This window comes from Meles meles, chromosome 2 (genome assembly GCF_922984935.1).
Source record: "Meles meles chromosome 2, mMelMel3.1 paternal haplotype, whole genome shotgun sequence".
NCBI classification, from domain to species: domain Eukaryota; kingdom Metazoa; phylum Chordata; class Mammalia; order Carnivora; family Mustelidae; genus Meles; species Meles meles.
This window is the reverse complement of record NC_060067.1, coordinates 182,284,265-182,310,671: the sequence shown is the minus strand read 5'-3', so window position 1 is coordinate 182,310,671 and position 26,407 is coordinate 182,284,265. Positions and strand designations below refer to the sequence as shown.

The following is a 26,407-nucleotide window of genomic DNA, read 5'->3' as shown; positions in this document are numbered from 1 at the left end:
TCGCCAGGGAGCTGCAGCCAGCGCCCAAGCTTTGCTTTCACAGGATTTGGCTAGGCGGGCTGCCAGACAGACCATCTCTCTGGACAACATGTGACGTGGGGAGGTGACCTGCATTTCTTGTGATATAAGACTACAGATTATGAGTTCGAAAACTGGGGCGATATCAGTCAAACCAACGACCCGGCTTCAGGACCTGGCTGCACCCGAAAAAACGTCCCTTAGAAAGCGATCCACACCATCGCCCGAAGGCGCGCGCATCCGGAAGGGGCGGGGCTCCCCCCGGACGCGGAGCTTCTGCCAGCATGGTTTCTCGTGGGGTCATTGGGGTTTTCCTCCTCTCTGCTCTCCCCCTTTTGTGTCTGGAGCTCCGGCGTGGGATCCCGGATCTAGGTAAGTATTGGCTTTTTCCTTCTAGCTCTCACAACTGCATAACTTTCCCATGAATTTTACGTCGGATTCCTGTCTTGAGGCCGCCTCCTGTATGAGCGGCTTGGACTACAATTCCCAGGCTGCATCACGCCCGCCTCGCTCTTCCGGCGCCGAGGTTCGGGGGAGTGAGACTCCCGGTGGCGTTGGGGTAGCTGACGGCTTTTGGCGGAGAAGGTGGCCTTCTAGTTTTGCGTGCAAGGGGAGAGGCTGGCAGAAACCACAGGAACATACGTAGACACTACTTGCAGATTGTTTTGAACGCTCACAAGGAAATAGGGTGGTGTGATGTAGGCCTTCCGTGGAATTTAAGGAAATGATACGGAGTCAGAGCCAAAAACATTCTGGACAAAGGGAATTGTGACGTGTTAGAGGAAAGAGTGAGCATCAATTTTAACGGATCAAGGAGACTTAGGGGGAGAGTGGCTCGAGATAATAACATTCACTGAGCACCTGTTAAAAGCGTAACTCTTTTATCTCATCCAATCTGTGTTATAACTATGGGGGTGGTTACTGTTAAAATCCTCATTTTACACTTGAGAAAACAGACTTAACGGAGGTTGAGCGCGTCCCTAAGGCTTTGAGTCCCTGGAGGAGCCTCTGGCTAGCTCAGTAAGCAGAGCATGCGACTCCAGTCTTAGGGTTGTGCGTTCAAGCCCCACGCTAGGCGTAGGGATAACTGGATAGTCAGTCACGGGATTCTGTGGAGAATGTTTCGGAAGGAGACTGTAGTGGAAGTAGTGAAGCAAGTGAGGCTCTTGAAGTAGGCAAGTAGTGATGATGGCCTGGACTAGGATGATAACAGATGAAATGTGCACAGATTTTGAATATTTACAAAGTGCAATCAACAGGATTTGTGGATGGATTCATGAAAAGGAGGGATTCAAGAATGACACCTGCATGTGAAGTTGAACAATCCTTGGTAGTTGATAGTGCCAGTGATAAAGGGAAAACCGAGAGGAAAATGGACTTGAGAATCAGTCCATTTTTGGATACATTAGTCATGGGTTTACATGCATGTCTCCCTACCTGTGTTCAGTTTTTAAGTTAGAGACCATGATAAAACCTAGCTTTGTATATTTCTTCTCCCTTGCCCCAGCCCCAAGAAGACAGGTACCTAGAAATGTTGCTGGAAATAACTTAAAATAAAATGCTTTAAAAAAAAAAAAAGTCTGCAGAGTCCCTCTACAAACCTCCTCACTCAGGCTGTATTGGAACCTAACAAAAGACCTTTATACAAATTACATACGGAAATGTTAAATTCACACTTACCTATTCTTGAATTTACCTGCTCCCTTGCCTTTACGTATCTACCTATGTTAATTTAGACTCTCTTCTACTTAGCACTTAATGGTTTTTCTTTTTTAAATTTTATTTATTTATTTGACCGAGAGACAGAGAGGGAACACAAGCAGGGGCAGAGGGAAAGGACTGATCCCAGTGCTCAGCCCGCGCTGAGGAGGGCATGGCGTGATCCCAGGATGGTGGGATCATGACCTGAGCCAAAGGCAGATGCTTAAGAACTGAGCTACCCAGGCACCCCATGCACTTAACCTTTGAGTCACTAGTCAATGAGAAGGTGGTTGCAGAGGGTTGCAGCAGGAAATCTGCTCACATAATCAGTCCTATCGGGAAAATACAATTTTTGAGTTTTAACTCCTTTCTGCTAGAAATCTCTGTCAGTTGTGAACTGATGGTGGTTTACTTGGGTTTCTTTTTATTCAGGTAATTTCTACACCCAGTGTCATGCTCAGCCAGAGTCACAAGCTTTACTGACTGAGCCAGCCAGGTGCCCCTACTTTATTTTCTTGATACTCATCCTCCAAATATCCAGTAATAGTAGTTAAGTCTATTTTACAAACCATATGTCCCAGTGCAATGGCTGGGGGTGGTTACATATGGAGCAGTACTTATAGACACTAATACTCAGCCGGAGCTGCTAATTGAATTCCTAGCTGGAAAATTAGAAATCCCAGACCTGTTCATTTACCTGGGTTGTATTTTTGGACAGACACTGAAAAAATGATTCCTATCTTTTTCTAGTATGTAAAAGCCTTCATTGCCATTTTTACTTGTGCTTACAGCTAAATATATTAATGCTGCTTCCTCACATTTATTATTCTTAGAAGTGCCTTGTACGTGGGGTCTTGAGAATAAGTACCAAAAAAATCAACTTAATAATTTTTTTTTTTTTACTTCAAGGATGTGCACACATATCTAGTTCTTTTATATTCCCATATGACATTTGCAAATTGCTTGCTTATTAGAACAAAAAGCATAATGGAACATAAATCCCAAAACTGAGTGGTTTCTCTAAATACTAGTGCTGTAGGTATTAAATTACTTTTATTATATCCTAGATTTAGTTAGGTGTTGTTTTGAACAACACTTGGGTCAACAGCCAATGCTGGCAAAAGTTGGAGGACTGTGAGGCAAAACAAAACAGTATTTCTTTCTTTCTTTTTTAAAAAATATTTCATTTATTTATTTGAGAGAGGGAAAGCAAGCATGAGAGCACACCAGCAGGGTGGAGGGTGGGGAGAGGGAGAAGCAGAATCCCTACTGAGAAGGGAGCCGAATGCAGGACTCAATCCCAAGACCCCAGGACCCTGAGATCATGACCTGAGCCAAACCAACTGAGCTATCCAGGCGCCCCAAAACAAGTATTTCTTTAAACAACTTTAAGTTACTATTTTTTAAAAGGATAACATATATATCAGTTTTGAGTTAAAAATGAAATTTTTATGCACCTGGCCTGCTCCAGTCTGAAGAATGTGTGACTCTCGATTTCCAGGTTGTTGAGCCCCACATTGAGTATAGATATTACTTAAATAAAATTTTTATTTTATTTATTTTTTTTTTTTAGATTTTATTTATTTATTTGACAGAGAGAGATCACAAGTAGGCAGAGAGAGAGGAGGAAGCAGGCTCCCTGCGGAGCAGAGAGCCCGATGCGGGGCTCGATCCCAGGACCCTGAGATCATGACCTGAGCCGAAGGCAGAGGCTTAATCCACTGAGCCACCCAGGCGCCCTACTTAAATAAAATTTTTAAAAAATTAATTAAAATAAATAAAATATTTATTACAAGTGTAGTCAACTATACTTCAAGAAAGAAAGAAATATTTAAGTATGTATATATAATTCCTTCTTTAATCTTTTTTTTTTTTAAGATTTTATTTATTTATTTGACAGAGAGAGATCACAAGTAGATAGAGAGGCAGGCAGAGAGAGAGAGAGGGAAGCAGGCTCCCCACCGAGCAGAGAGCCCGATGCAGGACTAGATCCCAGGACCCCGAGATCATGACCTGAGCGGAAGGCAGCGGCTTAACCCACTGAGCCACCCAGGCGCCCCTCCTTCTTTAATCTTTAATTGGACTGATTACCTGCCCTGATTGTGCCTGGTAACTTTTGAGAACTACCAAACTAAAAACTCTTGGAGGTTAGAAAGCATTTTTAACCCAACTTTGTATTTGTTCTCTCACTATTAGCAAATAATGTTACACAAAATATAGGTATTTGTTACATTTTTGCTCATCTAATTTTCATCTTTATTCTTAAAATAAGACAAAATACTGAATTTTTACTTATTTCTAGGTGAACATGTATGTATATAGTAATTTTATTTGCAAATGATGGAATAAATATTCAGAAATAGAGAAGTACACAGTTGTATAATTTAACTATGAGAAATATGAATTTCATGTTTCAGAATGACTGTTTTCAAATAGAATGAGAATTTGACAAGATGATACTGTCACAGTTTAATTCCTGGTGGGATAATTTCATTTCCTTCTCTGGATAGAGGGAAACCAGAATTTATTCATTATTGATAGTCACATTGTTTATAATGTAGCCAGTCGCTTGAATTATACATATATTCCTGAGACAGAAGCTATTCTAAAATTGTTCTCTGAAAACTCGTTCTGGCAATGACAACCATGATGGTTTTAGGTCACAAAGGAGACTGTATGAAAAAAATCATAAGACATTTGCATAAATTAATTTTTACTATGCCACTCTAAATTATCTTAATGCCTTGCTATTTATTATTAGTATCAAGAAAAGTGTTTTGAATTTTAATTGTACTTTTTTTTTTTTTTACCTTTATAAGGTGTTAAAGATCTAATTTTGCTGTGTGGTCGGATTTTCTTACTGCTTGCTCTTCTTACTTTAATTATTTCTGTGACTACCTCATGGCTTAATTCATTTAAATCGTCCCAAGTGTATCTGAAAGGTAAGTTTATTATTTATGCTATCCTTTTATAATTTTCTACTCAAGTTCCTTTCCTTTATTGATTCTAGAACTTTGCATAGTAAGAACTACTTACTGTTAATTGGTGATGTGCAGTTTCAAGGTAGAGTCATCATTACAACTTTTGTCTTGATTTTTAATGGACTACAAATCCCCCATTTAAAAAAAAAAGATTTCTTTATTTTTAGCGAAAGGGAGAGAGAGAGTGACAGACCGAGAGACCACTTGTGCCTGCACACGAGTGGGGGAGGGGCAGAGGGAGGGAGAATCTCAAGCAAACTCCTCCCTGAGCATGGAGCTCTGCACAGGGCTGGATCCCATGACCCCGAGATCACTACCTGAACTGAAACCAAGAGTCTGACACTCCACCAAATACACCTACCCAGGCACCCCCATATCCAACATTTTATTTGAAATTGTACATTATCCTTATATATACATTTGAAATGATACCATTTCTATGTTGATACATTGCAGATTCTCTAATTTAAAACTGTGCAGTTTATTTTTTTTAAAGATTTTATTTATGTATTTGAGAGAGAGAGCATGAGTCAGCGGGCAGCAGCTGAAGGAGAGGGATACTCAGAATTGAGGCTCAAATCCAGGACCCTGGCTGCAGTCTGTAGAAGTCTGACAGAAGGCAGACTTGAAAGCAATTGAGCCAGCCGGGCACCCCAAATCATGCAGTTTAATTGTTCTTTGGTGCTTTCAGTTTATAAACTATTAAACAAGTAGCAGTTGTATCTACCATTACTTCGTAAAGTCTTTTCAACCTAATTTATCTTTCATTTCACTTTGGCAGTTTTCCTTTACATACCACTTACTCTTAACTTTAGGAAACCGGGCTTCTTCTTATTTTTTATAAGTCAGAAGTTTTGCTTTTAACTGTTAAAAGCTCTTAACAATGTCAAAAGTGGCTCATTTGATTAAGCGTCTGTCTTCAGCTCATGAACGATCCTGGGGGTCCTGAGATCGAGCCCCGCGTTGGCCTCCCTGCTCAGTGGGGAGTCTGCTTCTCTTTCTCCCTGTCTCCTGCTTGTGCTCTCTCTCTCGATATCTCTGTCTCTCTCAAATAGATAAATTTTTTTAAAAAGTAATTAAGACTACATAAAGTGCTGGGGCACCTGGGTGGTTCAGTGGGTTAAAGCCTCTGCCTTTGGCTCGGGTCATGATCTTGGGGTCCTGGTATTGAGCCCCACACCGGGTTCTCTGCTCGGCGGGGAGCCTGCTTCCCTCTCTCTCTCTCTGCCTACTTGTGATCTCTGTCTGTCAAATAAATAAACTCTTAAAAAAAAAAAAAGACTATATAAAGTGTTTAATTGTCCGATTTTCTTCAAATGAGTAAGAAATCAGCTTGTCTATATACTTTGTCTTCCCAAAATTTTAATCCTCCATATTTTGTAAAGATTTGTATGATGAAATGTATCAAAAGTTCAGTGGCTTTAAGGATTACAGCCCCTTGGGACTCCTGGTTGGCTCAGTCAGTAGAGCATGTAACTCTTGATCTTAGGGTCGTGAGTTCAAGCCCCACATTGTGCATGGAGCCTACTTAAAAAAAAAAAAAAAATTAAAGCTCCTTAATCACCTGCTATTGATTTATTTAGAAGCTATACTGTTTGTTTCAGAGTCAGGAGGGAGTCTTAAGATCACTAAGACTGACTCATCACGTAGCAAGTTAGTGGCCAGACGGGGGCTTCTGATTTCCTGTGTGCTTTGCTGCTGCCCTAATCTTTCCTTCATAAATCTGAGGAAACACTTATTGCCAGGAGAGAAAGTAGTTGACAGAAAGGAGTGTTCCTATTTAAAGAGCCAGGGAGGTTAATGGATATATTTTCCAAAAAGATGGATAATTCCTCAAGGGAATACAGTTAAATTAATTTAAATGAAACTTGGTGCAGGTGCCTGGGTCACTCAGTCGGTTAAGCTACCATTCTTGATCTCAGCCTTGTGAAGTCAAGCCCATGTTGGGCTCCACTTAAAATAACCAATTTAGTATACCCAGAATGAAAAAGGTCATACAACAGCAAAAATCCTTTCTCTTGCTGTTCAGTGGCTAATAACCTAATATTGGTTCAATCATCAGAATTGCCAAACACACCCCAGCTTCGGGGTCTAGGCATGTTGCATTTATTTTTTTTTTAAATATTTTATTTATTTATTTGACAGAGAGAGAGATCACAAGGAGGCAGACAGGCAGGCAGGCAGGCAGAGAGAGGGGGAAGCAGGCTCCCTGCTGAGCAGAGAGCCAATGCAGGGCTGGATCCCAGGACCCTGAGATCATGACCCAAGCCTAAGGCAGAGGCTTTAACCCACTGAGCCACCCAGGCACCCCTGCATTTATTTTTTTTAATGATTTTATGATTTTATGTTTTTATTTTTAAGCAATCTCTACATCCAACATGGGGCTCGAACTCATAACCACGAGATCTGAGACAGCCAGGCGTCCTGGCATTTTGCTTTTATGGTCATGTCCAAGGGTGACCAAATGGTACTCAAGTCTGCAGTGCAGCATTCCATGCTCAGGTTCAGTAATGAGCTTCTATGCCATGTCTTGGAGCTGCTGAAGCCCTATCAAGGGCCTACATTTAAAATCCAAGTCATGGGGCGCCTGGGTGGCTCAGTGGATTAATCCGCTGCCTTCGGCTCAGGTCATGATCTCAGGGTCCTGGGATCGAGCCCCGCATCGGGCTCTCTGCTCTGCGGGGAGCCTGCTTACTCCTCTCTCTCTGCCTGCCTCTCTGCCTACTTGTGATCTCTCTCTCTGTCAAATAAATAAATAAAGTCTTTAAAAAAAAAAAAAATCCAAGTCACATGCTTAACCAAAGAGCCACCCAGGCTCTCCCCAGCATAATCACTCTTTTTTTAGGATTTCATTTATTTATTTGACAGAGTGAGAGAACATGAGGGGAGGAGGGGCAGAGAGAGAGAGGGAAAAGCAGAGCAGACTTCCCACTGAGCAGGGAGCCTGACTCAGGGCTCGATCCCAGGACCTCTGAGATCATGACCAGAGCCAAATGCAGATGCTTAACTGGGCCACCCAGGTGCTCCCATAATCATCCTTGAAGCCTCCTCACCCAAACTATACATAAAATATCAATACATGTGAAAGAACTTTTGTTTCAGAACAGACCTTTTCTTATAGATTTTACTTGTGGATTTCTTTGAACTATCTGCATATATCTCATGTTCATTATTTCAAAAATTAGTTTTTTGAAGGTTTGTCTCTCTTGAAATGTTATCTACAGATTATTTTCAGAGAAAAGAGCATTCAGTTTATCATATTTGGGAATTAAAAAGCACTTTTATGTTTTGCTGTCTTAGAAGAAGAAGAGAAGAATGAGAAAAAACAAAAACTTGTCAGAAAAAAACAACAAGAGGCACAGGGTGAAAAGGTAAAGCATAATTTTTAGAGTATATATAGAGAATACAGAATATCTGGGGCGTTTAAAATTGAGGTCTATTGCTTTCTATGTTTGTGCTTAGATTTTTTTAATTATTGAGGTCAAATTCACGACCTAAAATTACCAAATAAAAAACCCCAATTTAAAATGTACAGTTCAGTGACATTTAGAACAGTCACAGTGTTGTGCAACCGCTACCTCTGTCTAGTTCCAAAACATTTTCTTTCTTTATTTGACAGAGAGAGGGAGCAGGGGGAGGGGCAGAGGGAGAAAAAAAGCAGATTCCCCACTGAGTGCCTCTGAGTGTGGAGCCCAATGCAGGGATCAATCCCAGGACCCCAAGACTGACCCAAGCTGAAATCAAGAGTCGGCCACCCAACCAACTAAGCCACCCAGGCACCCATGCTTTCTATTTGTATGAATTTATATATTCTGGACATTTCATATGAATGGAATCCTATAACATGTGACCTCTGTGTTTGGCTGCTTTCACTTAGCATAATGTTTTCTGGGGTTCATCCATACACATGTATCAATACCTCAGTCCTTTGTGTGGGTGAATAATATTTCATTATATGGGTATATCAAATTTGTTTATCCATTCATTTGCTGATTGACATTTAGGTTTCCACCATTTAGCTATTATGAATAGTGCCACTATAAATATTTGGGCATAAGTCTTTGAGTACCTGTTTTCAGTTCTTTTGGGTATATACATAGGAGTGGAATTCCTGGGTTATATGGTAATTCTATTTCTAACTTTCTGAGGAACCACCGAACTATTTTCTTGGGGTAAATAATACTTAGCTAGCATATAATCCGTTTAGTATGCTATTGGATTCAGTTTGCTAGAATTTGTTGCATCTGTATTGATAAGAGATATTGGTCTGTACTTTTCTTGTAGTGTCCTTCCCTGTCTTTGGTGTCAGGATGATGTTGACCTCATGGAATTAATTAGGAATTGTTCTCACCTCTTTTATTTTTTGGAATAGCAATAGGATCAGTGTTAATAACTCTTCTTTAAAGGTTTGATAAGGATTCACTTGTGAATCCATCTAGTCCTACTCTCCTTTTGGGGGAGGTTTTTAATTACTGATTCAATATTTTCTGTTGAGATTTCCTATTTCCTCTTCTTTATTTATTTATTTGACAGAGAGAGAGATCACAAGTAGGCAGAGAGGCAGGCGAGGTGGGGGGGGAGCAGGCTCCCTGCTGAGCAGAGAGCCCGATGCGGGGCTCGATCCCAGGACCCCGGGATCATGACCCGAGCCGAAGGCAGAGGCTTAACCCACTGAGCCACCCAGGCACCCCTCCTATTTCTTCTTGAATCAGTTTAGGCAATTTGTGTTTCTAGGAAATTGTCTACTTCATTTTGGTTTTCTGATTTGATGGTCTATAATTGTTCTAATATTGTTTTTCTTTTTTTTTTAATATTTTATTTATTTATTTGACAGAGAGGTCACAAGTAGGCAGAGAGGCAGGCAGAGATAGAGGGAGAAACAGGCTCCTCACTGAGCAGAGAGCCTGATGCGGGGCTCGATCCCAGGACCCTGAGATCATGACCTGAGCCGAAGGCGGAGGCTTAAACCACTGAGCCACCCAGGCGCCCCACTAATATTGTTTTTCTAATCCTTTTTATTTCTGTAAGGCTGGTAGTAATATCCTCACATTTCTGATTTTAATTATTTATCTTCTCTTTTTCTTCAGCAGGTTAAAGGTTTGTCAGTTTTGTTGATCTTCTTGAAGAACCAATTTTGGTTCTGGTTGTTTTTCTGTTCTATTCTCTGTTTAGTTTGTTCTTTTTACAGTTTTTTAAGGTGTAAAGTTAACTTCTTGATTTAAGATCATTCTTTAATTAGATGTTTACAGGTATAACTTTCCCTCTGAGCACTGCTCAGAGCATTGCTGTAACCTGTTCAAGATTGTGTTTGATAGCTAGGAATTCCATTTACTGTGGATGATCATCTAACATTTATTTCTTGACCTTGAACTGTCAGACCGAGGCAGTTGCCAGATTGATCATTAACCTTTGTGAAAGCAGGGACTCATGTGGACTTTCATCTGAATATTAAAAACATAAACTATTTATTTATTTATTTAATTTGTTTGTTTTAACATAAGCCCTTTTACAAAGGCTTGGTACAGGGGCACTAATATTTTGAAAGCTACCACCTTGTTTTCAACTTGTTATCAATATGTTTCAGCTTCTAAACAACTTGTTCTCCTGGTGAACAAATTACTCCTTATTAAGTAAACAACTGAAGGCTGAAAACAAGTCACAAGAGTAAAAGCCTATGTATTTGTTTGGAGATGGGAGATTACTACATTTGTAACTACCCTAATCTGAATTTAGAACAATAAAAGTGTCCTTGCAAGATCTTTTGTAAGAAATTCTCTTGTAAATGGGGCTCCTGGGTGGCTCAGTGGGTTAAAGCCTCTGCCTTCGGCTCAGGTCGTGATCCCGGGGTCCTGGGATCGAGCCCCACATCGGGCTCTCTGCTCGGCAGGGAGCCTGCTTCCTCCTCTCTCTGCCTGCCTCTCTGCCTACTTGTGATCTCTCTCTGTTTGTCAAATAAATAAATAAAATCTTAAAAAAAAAAATTCTCTTGTAAATATTTGAACTTCTTAAATTATTATTATTAATAAAGTTATTATTATTAAAGTTATTAAAGTTATTATTATTACTCTAAAGTTATGTTATTTCCAGTGGAAGTAACTATTAATTGTAAAGCCTTGCTTGATAATTAGTAAATTATAAGGACATCTAGATGCCAACTATCTGTTAACAGGTGTCTGTAATTCCTAAGGGTGTGTAAAGTTAGGATTCTTTTGTTGGACAGAAGTCTTTAACCCATTAAAGTTCTCTCTTTGGACAAAAGAAAATTAGTGTCTCTGTATCATCTATGTATGTGGATGGTGAAGTGCTGAACTTGTGCAGATATGTACCTGTGATAAATAAAATTTTTGAGGCTTGGCATTGTAAAACGGTGATTTTTGTCTTCTGATACTTGATTGATAGTTTGATTTGGCAAAGAACAGATTAAAAATCCCTAGAATTTTGAAATATTGCACCGTTAACCTAAACATTCCAGTGTGGTTTTCCAAATTCCTTTTTCTCTCTTTCTCATAGTCTCCATTTTTCATTTTAAGTCCAAAGATACGTTCAACTTTACTGTGATTAAGCTATTCAGTGAACGCTCTTCCAAGCAACTCCATGTGTTGGGCATGCTTTCAACAAACGGCTCTGACTCAAAGCTCCTAGAAGCCAAGGATCCCGTCCTAGGCTTCTTTACATGCCTAGCTCCTAGGAAGTTTTCATCTCGCTAAAAACGCAGGACAGGGGCGCCTGGCAGGCTCAGTCGGTGGAGCGTGCAGCTCTTGATCTCAGGGTCATGAGTTTGAGCCCCACGTTGGGTGTAGAGATTACTTAAAAAAATAAAACCTTACTGGGAAAAAAAAAAAGAAAAAGAAATGAAAACACACTAAAGGGATAGAGGCAGAATCCCAAATAAGTATAAATATAGAACATTTGTATTTTATCAGCATTACGTATAAATGCAGATTTGTAGAGAGTGCTGTTGAAATGGAGGCTGCTGCTTTTTGGGCAAAATTGAGTTAGTATGAGAACACAATCTCTTCTCCTGGTTCCTATTTATTACTTTATAGACAATATAAAATCTTAGGAATGGTATAGTAACAATGCCTCTTTTATTTTTTTGAACAGGCCAGCAGATACATAGAGAATGTTCTAAAACCTCACCAGGAAATGAAGCTGAAAAAGCTGGAAGAACGCTTTTATCAGATGATGGGTGAAACCTGGAAATTGAGCAATGGCCATAAGCTTGGGGTTAGAAAATATCCTTGATATTTTGAATTCTGCTATTACATATATGCAGTAGATGTATATTGTGCAATGTATAAGTATGTACAATGTATATCACAGATACTGAATTTTTTATTTTCAAATGAGATTAAACTAGTAATATGGTCTGTTTTTTGGGAGTCTTCACCGATCATGATTATACATACAGCATATCTGTATGTCGAAGGGCTAAATGCTTTTGGTGCTGAAAGAGTGTATAACTTAGGTGCTTGATAAGCTTTAACATAAGGTAGTCTTTGAGAGAACTGTTGACTAATCACCGTATTTTATAGGAGGAAATTCAGATCTTTCCTTAACTAAGATATCCCTGGTACTATAAGCTCACATTTTGCTCATTATGTTTGACTCTGTTTCCGTAAAGCCAAATTAACCTTTGGCTCTTTTTTTCCCTTGCCATTGAGTCTGAATTTCACCGTTTGCTACTGGAAGTTCAGAGGAACTTGTTACAGATAAGCATGTGTCTGAGAATCTGGCAATTATTCTGCACAGAAGAAAGTTTTAATGGATAATATTAATAAAAAGTAATCTTTATGGTTTCTGGAAAAAAAAAATCCTTTGCCTTCTAAAGTGATTAATTCAAAAGAAAGATGAGAGTTTGAATTTGAGAATTTAAGCATGTTTATATATAATAAGATACTAGGGCCACGTTCAGCTATGAAAGTATTTCATGGTCACATATGCAGACATGTTTTTTTTTTTTTTAAAGATTTTATTTATTTATTTGAAAGACAGAAATTACAAGTAGGCAGAGAGGCAGGCAGAGAGAGAGGAAGAAGCAGGCTCCCTGCCGAGCAGAGAGCCCGATGTGGGGCTCGATCCCAGGACTCTGGGATCATGACCTGAGCCGAAGGCAGAGGCTTTAACCCACTGAGCCACCCAGGCGCCCCTGCAGACATGTTTTTACATACATGTTCTATTTCCACAACCTTTTGAGGCATAATCCCTTGTACTCTCTTCCTTTCTTTAATGAAAGGAGAAAAGGTTATCATTCAGGTTTTCTTCTTTCTTCCATCCTACTGAAAAACTTGGGGATCAATTAAAATGGAAAGATCCTTCCAGCCTTGTATCTATCAGAGGGAGCCCCAGAGCTGGATAAGGGTAGTTTCTTTTCTTTTTACGATTTTATTTATTTGACAGCCCACAAGCAGGGGCAGAGGCAGGCAGAGGGAGAAACAGGCTTCCTGCTGAGTGGGGAGCCCGTCAGGGGTCTCAATTCCAGGACCTTGGGATCATGACCCCTTCCGAAGACAGATGCCTAGCCCACTGAGCCACCCAGGCGCACCAGCTTCTACAAGATGTTAAGCTCCATGTTTTCTTGTCTAAGGAGATAATACTTTAAGTTTCTGGGCCACATAATGACTAAATTCCTTTTTTTTTTTTTTAAGTGGGCTCCATGCCTCATGCAAGGCTGAACTTATGACTCTGAGATGGAGTTGCTTGCTCTACCGACTGAGCCAGCCAGGCACTCGAACTAAATTCTATTTTTTACTGAAATGCCATTGGGGTAAAAGAAATAACCACTGTGAATAGAATAAAGTTGGTAATAGCATTTAGAAATAGTCTGTTGTTTTTTTGACTAGGGTGACGAAGATTTGGTGCTGGAAAATGAGAGTCAGACGGCTTTTAAAACATCAAACAGAGAAGCAGCAAAGAGACGAAACTTGCCTAAGCTGTTAACCAAAATTTCACCATCTGCTGAGCAGCCCACGCGGAAGGAGGTTCATTACTAAATGCCTACTCATGTAATCGTATCACTGTGCGATAGGAATACTGCTGTCTGGGCCAGGTGGCACAGTGAGTGAAGATTAGGACTGGCTTTTAATCCAGATGGTGTCTTCCCACTACCCTGCAAAGGGATCAGCTTCATTGAGAATCACTTTTCCTGTTTGGTATTAATGTTCTGAACGCCACACAGAAAGAAGCTGTGAAAAAGATGCTAATAGGTTTTGAAAATACTCAGTTATTTCTGAGGAAGGAATTCGATTATGTAGAAATGAAAAATATAATGTTTATTAACCAAAACCTTCCTGCAGGTAGCTAAGACATGATTAAGCCATAATTAGCAAGTGTCATTTTTCTCAGTGGGAAGGGGGTTAGCAACCATTCACTTTGGAACAGTGCTCAGATTTATTCCTTCTGTTCTTTCATATCTTCAGTCTCCAGTTAACTCTTTTGGAGATGGCAAAGGTTGGAAATAGGTCTCTTTGCACTAACTCTTAGGGAAAGCTGGGAGGCCGTATTTTCCCTGAAAATAGTTTCTAATGTGTTGCTTCTCTGTCTGAGGTTTCTTGGTCTTTTTTTTTTTTTTTAAGATTTTATTTATTTATTTGACAGAGAGAGATCACAAGTAGGCAGAGAGGCAGGCAGAGAGAGAGGAGAAGCAGGCTCTCCATGGAGCAGAGAGCCCGACGCGGGGCTCGATCCCAGGACCCTGGGATCATGACCTGAGCTGAAGGCAGTGGCTCTAACCCATTGAGCCACTCAGGCCCCCCCCCCCTTTTTTTTTTAAGATTTTATTTATTTATTTATTTGACAGAGAGATCATGAGTAGGCAGAGAGGCAGGCAGAGAGGGAGAGGAGGAAGCAGGCTCCCTGCTGAGCAGACAGCCCGATGCAGGACTCGATCCCAGGACCCTGAGACCATGACCTGAGCCGAAGGCAGAGGCTTTAACCCACTGAGCCACCCAGGCGCCCCTTGGTCCTTTAATGGGGCTTGAAGATGGCAGTCAGGTCACTGAACTATTTCTAGCATTTCAAAAAGACCTAATGAACTGTGTGGACTAATTTAAAATCCAGGATTCTTTGCTTTTTGTTCATAACATGAGTCGTCTCAAGTTGATGGTAAATTTTGGTTGACTATCACCTGTGCTTTTGATACCAGAGGAAAACAAACGGTTTATTTGATAAAATGCAATTAATGCTGGTTAGATAAAATGCTATAAAACTTGAGTCTGCGGTATTAAAAAATAAAAAGCATACCTAAGGGGAAATTGTTGGCAACTGTTTAGTGAGAGAAAATGGTCTGAACACCTGGTTTTGTAATGGATAAATAGAAATGGGGAAAGCAGAGTAAATCATGAAGACAGCCAAAGTGAGTGGTGGTTATCCAGTCCCCTAGAAGTGCCAGTCAAGAAAAATATGCACTTGAGATGTGATATACATGCACATATGCACATAAATAATTTGGGGGGGGTCTATTGAAATTAATATTTACCCTCTGTTTCTTTAAATAATATATTTTATATAGTATCTTGGAATACCATAAAAATAAGATTCTTACATGTGCATGGATGGGTAGCTGTCAGCTCACCTCCTGTTACTATCATCTGTTCAGCACAGAGTTGCTTCCCCCAAAATGTTTATTAATTGAGGTCTTTCATTTTACATATTTTTTATAAATATCTATTAAAAGATTTCATTAGTCTTAGATATGCCTGAACTCTGTATTAAAAGGAACTCTTCTTGCTGGGATTGTTTTTGTCTTTTTTTTTTTTCCTTCAAAATGTTTACATTCCTCTGACAAATCCCAATTTACCTTTAGGTTCTTGATCTACCTGAGGAACCTCCTGAAACAGCTGAAGAAGTAAGCTTATTTTTTTTCCTTTGGAAATGAAATATATTTTCTGTTTTCTTTAACGTCAAGTGAGTACCTCTTATCTCAGTTTGGGTTTAGAAAGAGGAGCGGGCACCCGTGTGTATGGGATTGCACTGTAACTAGGTCAGTTTTGAATGTGGTGTGATCTCGAACCCCTCAGCTCTTGTCCTGTTTTGGAGCCCACCGTCTGTCCACTATCCCCTGAGGGTGGGGGCGTTAGGAGCCCTCCCACTTCATGGGGCAGAGAAAGGATACACTGGCTTTTCCAAACTTGAGCTCAGCAAAGGAGTTACTTATTTATTTTTTTAAGATTTTATTTAGTCATTTGACAGAGGGAGCACAAGCAGGCAGAGCTGCAGGCAGAAGGAGAGGGAGAAGCGGACTCCCTGCTGAGCTGGGAGCCCAACCTGGGGCTCGATCTTGGAATCCTGAGATCACGACCTAAAGCACCCAGGTGCCCCGGGAATTACTTATTCAAACAGAATCAGTATAGGCAGATGACTTCAAATTGTAGTTTTCCCCCTAAGATAGAGGAACTGAAGAATGCAGCTACTGTATAGATGTTTGAGTTGAAGGACAGTTTGCAGTTGTGGGGGGCGGGGTTCCACTGACCCTTCGCTCCATGTCGAGCTGTCCTCTGCCCAGCTGTGCTGCAGCCATGTCTGCTGCCTTCCTGCGGTCCCCAGGCTGAGGTCCAGATGGGTCTCTAATGTCCTGGGAGCACGGGTCTTTAAAGCCGTAAAGTCCTTTAAAGCCTCAAAGGAAAGCCCTGATGGTCTTAGGGCTCAGCAATGGTTAGACTCCTTAAAAACTGGTTTTGAGGGGCGCCTGGGTGGCTCAGTGGGTTAAAGCCTCTGCCTTCAGCTCAGATCATGATCCCAAGGTCCTGGGATCGAGCCCCGCATCGGGCTCTCTGCTCAGCAGGGAGCCTGCTTCCCCTCCTCTCTCTCTGCCTACTTGTGATCTCTGTCTGTCAAATAAATAAATAAAATATTAAAAGAAAAACCAAACTGGTTTTGAGGCCACCAGGAAAGCCACCGGGAGGGTTTCATTTTTATCAACACATTCACAACATTTCAGTTGAGGATTTCGGATGTCTGAGGAGAATCCAAAAGTCATAATAGAGACAATGAAGGGTGCAATCCAGACATCGAACCTCCAGGAGAAACACACAAAAAAAGAAAAACAACTTCTAATTCCTTTCTGTCATACCCAACAAATTCAAGTCTGTGCTGTGTCCGTCCTGACCTGCACACTCTACCTTCTCCCTTCACATCAAGCGCTGGGTTGGTATCCATGACAACCATTTTCATACAGAAGTAATTAAATATAGCTCAGGTTTGACAGGGAACACCTTTTATGAATTACTCTGTTTTTAAAACACATGACATCATTCCTACAGAACAGATTGGTGGAGCTTTCACTATATATATATGTATATGGGGTAGCTGTGACTCTGGTAATGAGCCATAGAAAATTCCTGTTCTGGCCAAAGCCTGCTTGCATTTCAGAGCGGACTAATTGAGAGAACTAAAGACTGCATGGGTTTCTGACAGAGAAAGGGATCTGAAACACAATCCAGTTCTTACTTAAGCAGTACAATTTGATTCTTTTAGTGTTATTTATTTAGTATTATAACCATCCATAGAATTCTTTATTATTATTATTATTTTTTTTTTTTTAGAGATTTTATTTATTTGTCAGAGAGAGAGAAAGCATAGGCAGGCAGAGTGGCAGGCAGAGGCAGAGGCAGGAGAACCAGGCTCCCCACCCAGCATGGAGCCCGATGTGGGACTCGATTCCAGGAGCTGGGATCATGACCTGAGCCAAAGGCAGCCGCTTAACCAACTGAGCCACCCAGGCATCCGCATCCATAGAGTTCTGAATAATATGGTAAAAATTTAAAAATGAGAGGACTGGCACCTGGGTGCCCTGGGCTCTGATCGTGATCTCAGGGTCCTGGGATCCAGTGCTAGGTCAGCTGCCTGCTCAGCGGGGAGTCTGCTACTCCCTCTGCCCCTCCCCTGGCTTGTGCTCCTTCTCTCTTGCTCTCTTGCAAAATAAAATCTTTTTAAAAAGCGTTTCCTGGGGCGCCTGGGTGGCTCAGTGGGTTAAGCCTCTGCTTTCAGCTCAGGTCCTGATCTCAGGATCCTGGGATCGAGCCCCGCATCCGCCTCTCTGCTCAGCAGGGAGCCTGCTTCCCCCTTTCTCTCTGCCTGCCTCTCTCTGCCTACCTGTGATTTCTGTCAAATAAATAAAATCCTTTTTAAAAAATTTAAAAAATAAAAAGGGTTTCCTGACAGTTACATTTAATAAACATGAGAAAAAATGACTTCCTCATCTGGGTTTTTTTTTTTTGTTTTTGTTTTTTGTTTATTTTCAGCATAACAGTACTCATTGTTTTTGCACCACACCCAGTGCTCCATGCAATACGTGCCCTCCCTATTACCCACCACCTGGTTCCTCAACCTCCCATCCCCCCGCCCCTTCAAAACCCTCAGGTTGTTTTTCAGAGTCCATAGTCTCTCATGGTTCATCTACCCTTCCAGTTTCCCTCAACTCCCTCTCCTCTCCATCTCCCCATGTCCTCCATGTTCTTTGTTATGTTCCACAAATAAGTGAGACTATATGATACTTGACTCTCTCTGCTTGACTTATTTCACTCAGCATAATCTCTTCCAGTCCCGTCCATGTTGCTACAAAAGTTGGGTATTCATCCTTTCTGTCCTCATCTGTTTTTTAAATGACTTTTAATATTAACTAACAGTTTCCAGGCTCTTCTTAGCTATTTTTAGCTTCCTGTTTAATCAGGAAGAAATGATGTGGAAACCCAATCCGTAAAGCAGATGGAGCAGATGCTCTATCCCCACAACTAGGACCTACTCCTCTGGCCACAGCCTATGATGATAGAGTCACTTGGGAACCTTTGTTTCCTTCCAGTCCTTTAGATTCTGAGGTGGCACTTGACCTTCTTGGTCTGGTGGATGAATTTTGAAGCCCTTGTACAAACTTGATATTATCTAGGCAGAAGCATCTAGTTTCTGACGTCCTCTCTGGAAGGTTCCATCATTGATGTCAGTCAATAGGAAGATGTTCTTCCATTTCAGAAGGCATTTTTATATTTAGAGTGATTTTTATCTGGACCTTTTTGTTGGCCTACTAATCTCAGAGCTAAATGCCTACAACCCCCCCCACAAGCTCTTTAGAATTAGGGACATTTCATAAGGGTAGCCATTTTGGAACTGCAAAGAGCAGCAGATTGGAATTCTTACTTGAACATTTTTATTCCTCAGGTAGTTACTGTTGCCCTCCGATGTCCAAGTGGGAGTGTCCTGAGAAGAAGATTTTTTAAGTCTTGCAGTTCACAGGTGAGGCCATTTGTATTTTGAGAAATATTTTGGTTGAATTTGGCAAGTCTACTCCCATGCAGTGGGGGAGGCAGTACCACTCCCTTGCCTGGGTTTCCCTTCAGGGATGGTCAAGGGCATTTGTATGTACTCGGTGTTGCAGAAATTTGGATAATTAGGTATTCTGGATCTTTTTGAACTGTAATTTCTGCATTTTTTTCCCAGTTTTTTTTTTTTTTTTTAAGATCTTATTTATTTATTTGACAGAGAGAGAGTGAGACCACAAGCTGGGAGACAGAGACAGAGGGAGGGGAGAAGCAGACTGTCTGCTGAGCAGGGCGCCCGATGCAGGGCTGCATCCCAGCACCCTGGGATCATGACCTGAGCCGAAGGCAGCCACTTAACCAAGTGAGCCACCAGGCGCCCCTTTTATCCCGTTCTTTTCCTTTCTTTTATTTGTTGTTTTTTTTTTTAAGATTTTATTTATTTATTTGACAGAGATCACAAGTAGGCAGAGGCAGGCAGAGAGAGAAGAGGAAGCTGGCTCCCCACCTAGCAGAGAGACCAAAATGGGGCTCCATCCCAGGACCCTGGGATCATGACCTGAGCCTAAGGCAGAGGCTTTAACCCACTGAGCCACCCAGGCGCCCCTAATTGTTTTTTTTTTTTTTTATTAATTACATTTTCACAGCTGGGTAGATAACAATGCTCTCAAATCCCTAGCAAGCAGCCAGTCTTAACTTTGTTCCCATTATCCTTGATGGGTTATTAACTTAAGCCCTATTGCTTATATGTAATTTTCAGATCATTCTTTAGGGGTCATTTCCTTTTGTTCTAATAGGGTTTTTTTTTTTTCTCTTAAAAACAGTGCTGTGTTCATTAGCAATAATTTGGAAAACAGAAAAGTAGAGAGAAAAAAGACTTGATCTGCAGTCTGATGCCAAGGCCAATTGCTAATATTTTGGTGTATTTCTATTTTTAAGTGCACTTAACTATGCATTGTATTAGAAATATATCTAAATGGTTTTCTGGGGGCGCCTGGGTGGCTCAGTGGGTTAAAGCCTCTGCCTTCAGCTCAGGTCATGATTCCAGGGTCCTGGGATCGAGCCCTACATCGGGCTCTTCTGCTCAGCAGGGAGCTTGCTTCCTTTCCTCTCTCTCTGCCTGCCTCTTTTCCTACTTGTGATTTCTGTCTGTCAAATAAATAAATAAAATCTTTAAATGGTTTTCTGTCATGATTGTTGCATTTAGCCTTCTATGACGAGCATGCTGTGAACTATAATGGAAAATGCTGATGGATTTGATCACGTAGAAATGTAAAATTCTATAAAGAAAAAGTTCAGGGGTACCTGGTGGCTCAGTCTGTTAAGCGTCTGCCTTTGGCTCAGGTCATGATCTCAGGGTCCTGGGATCGAGTCCCACATGGGGCTCCCTGCTCAGTGGGGAGTCTGCTTCTCCCTTTCTCTCTGCCCCTCCCCACAGCTTGGGATCTCTCTCTCTCTCAAGCAAATAAATAAAATCTTACTACAAAAAGAAAAAGAAAAAATTCAGAAAGTTAAAACTTTGGAAAAAATATTTTATATCTACACATGATAGTCATTTCTTTATAAGGAGTATACTAATCAAGGAAGAGGTAAAACTCAGTAGAATGACAGATTAAAAACAAAAACATGAAGGAGGGCGCCTGGGTGGCGTTAAGAGGGTTAAGCCTCTGCCTTTGGCTCAGGTCATGATCCCAGGGTCTTGGGATCGAGACCCGCATCAGTCTCTCCACTCAGCAGGGAGCCTGCTTCCCCTCTCTGTCTGCCTGTCTCTCAGCCTACTTGTGATCTCTCTCATTCTGTCAAATAAATAAATAAAATCTTTAAAAAAAAAAAAATGAAGGATTTCCTAAAGAGAAAAAAAGTGACATAAAAATGTTAGGCCTCACTTAAAATCAAAGAAGTGCAAATTAAAATGGGACAGAATTTTGTACCTATGAGATTGTCAAAGATAAAAAGAGTACTGAGATGCCTGCGTGCCTCAGTCCTTTAAGCGTCTGCCTTGGGCTCAGGTCATGATCCCAGGGTCCTGGGATCTGCCTCTGCCTGTTCTGCCTCCAGCTGTCTGTGCTTTTGCTCTTTCTCTGACAAATAAATAAATAAAATCTTAAAAAAGGAAAAAAAGAGTACAAAATTTTGGGTAGTGTGTGGAAAAAACAGTGATTCTCACTAGGTTTTCTTGTGAATACAAATTGGGCCACTGTTCTATGGGATAATTTACTCATATTATCTTTTTTTTTCTTTTTTAAAAGATTTTATTCACTTATTTGACTCAGAGAGAGATTAGTGAGAGAGCACAAGCATGGGGAGCAGCAGAAGGAGAAGGAGAAGCAGGCTCCTCGCCGAGCAAGGAGCCCGATGAGGGGCTCGATCCCAGGACCCCAGCATCACGGCCTGAGCCGAAGGCAGACACTTAACTGACGGAACCACCTAGGCATCCCTCATAATCTTTAAAATATACCTTTTGGTTCATTAATTTCATTGATGAGAATTTATTCTATGGAAATAAGACAAATCGGGACACCTGGGTGGCTAAGTTGGTTAAGCCTCTGCTTTCAGCTCAGGTAATGATCCCAGGGTCCTGGGATGGAGTCCCACCCACATGGGACTCCTTGCTCAGCCAGGAACCTGCATCTCCCTTTGCCTTCTGCTCTCCCTGTTCGTGCTCTCTCTCTCTCTGACAAATAAATAAACAAACATCTTAAAAAAATAAGACAAATGATCAAAGATATAGGTGTTTATATGGGGATTGGTTTAATGAAGGTGTATCCAAATACTGGAAGATTATGAAGCTTTATAACCTAGAAGAATGGAATATCAGTAGGTTCGTGGATGGTAGTTAGCAGGAAAAGTCAGAGATTTTCTATAATTGATACTCCAGCTTCCCCCAAGAACATTCTAGTATCCAGCTTCTTCCTAAGAAGAAAGCAAACAGTCCTTTGGCAGGCATTTTTAGGCAATAGGAAATGGAAGTTTTGACAGTTACTATGGAAATCTTCATAACAAGAAATGTTCTCAATTTATAGGAATAGCCCATTGGAAATTGGGCTATCATAAGGCAGTCACTGGAGCTGGACATGTCTCTGGTGACAAAGCTCCTGAATGATTTTTGACTAGTGGATTTGATTTTGATTGAAATAATTTTTTTTTTTTTTGCAGGTGCTAACCTTTATTCATAATTTTTAATTGAATAGCTTTTCCATTTCCTAGGGTTGGGGCTTTGCTAATTGTTAAATGCCCCTGCTATCTGTAGGTGCTTTTAGTCCCTAGGCCTTCTCTGAAACTTCGGAAAGGTATTAAAGGTTATTTGCATCTCACAATTCTAGGTGTGCTATTTTCCTTTAAACTGTAGATGGTTCTGTTTCATTACTCCGAGGGGCATGGTTTCACAGTGAAAGAATTATAAAATATCATGATGTTCTAGAGGACACAACTGTGCACAGTATTTGATAGCTAAACTTTTTATCCTTTAGGTCTTACTTGACTGGATGATGAAAATTGGGTACCACACATCCCAATACAGCCTGTCTACTTCCTTTCCCAGACGCCCTCTAGAAGTGGGGGGAGGCTGGTCCCTGCAGGACATAGGAATAACTGTGGATACTGTACTCAATGTGGAAGAGAAAGAGCAGACAACTACTGAAGAAAGGAGAACTACTCCATAAAATCAGCGAAGCCATGGCCTTACAGGACAATAAAGGATTCACGTTAAAATTATGCCATCCCTTGATTGAGCTCAAGGAGGGAAACACTTTAATGTTGATGTCCTTGGGAACATGTGGACATAAAGGATTAGAAAAGGATTACTCTCTGCATATAATACTTTTTGGAATGTGCCATCTTAATAATGTACCAAATGAAGACTAGATCAAAATGTCTACAGTAAGATACTCAATGATCTGTATTTTTCCTAGCTGACATCATTTATCACTGTGTTGAAAACAAAGTCATACGAGTCTGTTTTCTGCCCCTACAGTCCACCTTGCCACTCTGACCATCTCAACAATTCAAACTCTCTGAAGTCTATTAAGTAGAAATGTGTGTGTATTATGTGTGTATATATATACACACATACATATATATATATGTATATATACACATACATAATATATGTATATATATAATATAATATATGTTTGTATGTATGTATGTGTGTATATATATATGTGTGTATATATATATGTATATAGTTATTTCATTTTCCTGCAGTGTTATATTCATGTACTTTAGTAATACCAAGTTCAACTCACAAGTGTGGTATAAAAAGATCTTTGTTATGGTCACTCCCTTTTTCTTTTCCTATGTGTGTTGAGTCAGTTAAGTTGACTCCTGTGTGTATTGGCCTCTCTTTAATGTTCCTTTTACCTCTTGTGTAGAATTACACTGTATTATTGCTGTGTTTTTGTTTCCCCAAATACATAATTCCTTAAAAGCAAGGATTGTATTTTTTTTTCCTCCAGAAGTACCTAGTATATAGTAGATGCTTAATACATGTTTGAAAATAATAAGCTTCTCAACCTCTTTTTTTTTTTTTTTTTTTTGTCTCTGGACTATCCCACATTGAAAAAAATGAAAAAGATTCATATTTTAATTTAATCATAAAAGGATTTCAAAACTTCACAAAGTTGTAAAAACAAAATTAAAATCACCCATAATCTCAATATCGAGAAATAAGTGTGACTAAAATTACAGTTTTCTGTGTGTCCTGCTGGACTTCATAGTTACGTACAATGATTAAAAAGGCCAAAAAAGGACCCCAAATTTTTAGACCCCTTGGAAAAACTGATTATTGTGAAAGTTACCAAGAAGTTTTGCTACTTAGGAATTGTGGTAGCTGGCTCCGACGAGGGGATATTTGTTATGTGGCAAGAGAAACTAGTACAAGAAACATTAAGGACATTTCCCCCAACAGTATAAAGATGTCTTCAGGATGAATGACTTTTACTGTTATGGGTAGATTCTTTGGTTTCTCTGGCTGGTAATTTGTCTGAATTAGGGTTCCTTTTGAAGAGTCAGTGAGTGTCCAGTATTTTTTGAAATAAACTCAAATGCAGATAGAAATACAAAAGAAAATGAACAGACATTTCCATATTCACCTGTTCTGATCACAGACTTTCATAGGTTCTATCTTCAATTGTCTATCCACATCCACGTCCAAGGATACAGACTACAGAAAATGATTATCATTAAAAAAAAAAAAAAAATATGGGGGCGCTTGGGTGGCTCAGTGGATTAAGCCGCTGCCTTCGGCTCAGGTCATGATCTCAGGGTCCTGGGATTGAGCCCCGCATCGGGCTCTCTGCTCCGCAGGGAGCCTGCTTCCTCCTCTCTCTCTGCCTGCCTCTCTGCCTACTTGTGATCTCTCTCTCTGTCAAATAAATAAATAAAATCTTTAAAAAAAAAATGGGGCGCCTAGGTGGCTCAGTCAATTAAGTGTCAGAATCTCGATTTTAGCTTGGGTCATGATCTCAGGGTTGTGAGATTGAGCCCTGTATTGGGCTCCATGCTAAGCAGGGAATCTGCTTGAGATTCTCTCTCCCTCTGCCCCTTCCCCACTAAAATAAATCTTTTTTTTTTTTTTTTTGGGAAGATTTTATTTATTTGACAGAGAAAGCACAAGCAGGGGGAGAGGAAGAAGCAGGCTCCCGGCTGAGCAGGGAGCTGGACGTGGGGCTTGATCCCAGGATTCTGGGATCATGTCCTGAGCCGAAGGCAGATGCTTAACCATCTGAGCCACCCAGGTGCCCCTAAAATAAATACATCTTTAAAAAAAACTTGTTCTTGGGGCGCCTGGGTGGCTCAGTGGGTTAAAGCCTCTGCCTTCAGCTCAGGTCATGATTCCATTGTCCTGGGATCGAGCCCTGCATTTGGCTCTCTGCTCCGCAGGGAGCCTGCTTCCTCCTCTCTCTGCCTGCCTCTCTGCCTAGTTGTGATTTCTCTCTGTCAAATAAATAAAATATTAAAAAAAAACCAAAACTTTGTTCTTGTTTAAAAAGACAAAATTTTAGTAATTAACAGATGGTCCTTAAAATTTGTGGAATAGTTGCCTCCTGTCCCCATAGTTTCTAACACAAAAATAATTAAGGCCATTTCTTTGCATAGCGATACATTTTTCTTTAAACAAAGAAGAAACACTGTTGCGTGGATAGCTAAAGGGGTAATGATAGATGTTAATTGTTTCCTTGGTTACAAAAGCTAATTCTTCTGGATGTAGGGAAAGGAATTACAGATGCCTTAAATCTTTAGATTCTTAGTTAATAATACTATTCTTTTATACCAGACCTCTTGCAATGAGTTGGAAAAATTAGAAACATGATTAAGGAATTATTTTTAGGTGTGATGATGGCATTGTGGTTAGGTGAGAAAGAAAAAGAATATCTCTAAAGATACATGCTGTAATAGATAGGAATTCTGGTAAAATTTTGCTTCAAAATAATGGGGAGAGGACAGCAGGTGGGGATATAGATGAATAAGTATTAAAGGTAAATTAAAGATACATTGGGTTACCTATACTCTTCCTCCTAATTTTGTATAGTTTCCCATGATATCAACAGGCTTATGATTTTAAAAAAGGACAGAGTTGTAAGTTTGTCAACTGATATATGAGAAAGCTGTGGCTTAAAATAGCTTTAGATTAAAAAAAAAAAAATAGCCCCAGGGAAAACTAACTTGAATGCTATTTCTACTTGGCCTGCTTATTATTGTTTTTAATAATATACTTCAGTGGAGGAATGAAATTGAAAAATTTAAAAGACCTACATCTTACATACAGAATATTCTGAGTATTGAAACATGGCAGGCAGAATGACAGAATGCACTGTAACCTGTTTCTCTCTAGCACACCAGCCACATATCTTTATTTAGAGAATTCTCCCTAATTGTATTATTCTTCGTCTCTATTCATGCTTCACTAGTTTTTCTTTTTTAAAGATTTATCATTTTCTAATCCTGCGGTGGATGAAGACTTGGGGGAGAAGGATCCCAGTGAGCCACCCAGGTGTCTCGAAGATTGATTTATTTGAGAGAGAGAAAGGGAGAGTGTGGCGGAGGGGCAGAGGGAGAGAATGCCCAGCGGACTGCCAGCCGAGTGTGGAGCCGACTGGGGTCTCCATCCCCCGGACCCGGAGATGATGCCCTGAGCAGAAACCAAGTCAGACGCTCAGCCAACTGAGCCACCCAGGTGTCCCATGCTTCACTTTGTAAACTTCACTGTAATGGCCCCATGTGGCAGATAACTCATTTGAGTTTAATAATACGATAGTTACCTGTTATTGAAACAACATAAATCTCACTTTAGGTTGCTCCATTAATATGTCTGTGATACTAAGGGGTATTTTGTCACGGGAGAAAATAAAAAACATAAAGTCGTTTTTTCTAAAGAGGGGGGACCTTTTTCTAAAGGGAAATTTTTTTTTTTTCTAAAGGAAAACTTTTTTTTTTTTTTTTAATGTGACATTCTCC

The 26,407-nt window shown here is 40.4% G+C and overlaps 1 protein-coding gene across 2 annotated transcripts; it reads left to right on the top strand.

Annotated features, from left to right (window-relative positions):
• Positions 1-262: 262 nt before the first annotated feature.
• Positions 263-24,193, top strand: UBXN8 (UBX domain protein 8). 2 transcript variants are annotated; one of them, XM_045985872.1, is made up of 8 exons: positions 263-390; positions 4,539-4,661; positions 8,001-8,071; positions 11,805-11,927; positions 13,544-13,681; positions 15,505-15,546; positions 18,852-18,926; positions 22,420-24,193. In XM_045985872.1, the coding sequence occupies exons 1-8, from the start codon at positions 303-305 to the stop codon at positions 22,609-22,611; spliced, it is 852 nt and encodes a 283-aa protein (XP_045841828.1). In that variant the 5' UTR covers positions 263-302; the 3' UTR covers positions 22,612-24,193. The 2 variants fall into 2 exon arrangements, with proteins under 2 accessions (XP_045841828.1, XP_045841834.1); XM_045985878.1 differs by lacking the exon at positions 13,544-13,681 and having other exon boundaries at positions 272-390.
• Positions 24,194-26,407: the final 2,214 nt, after the last annotated feature.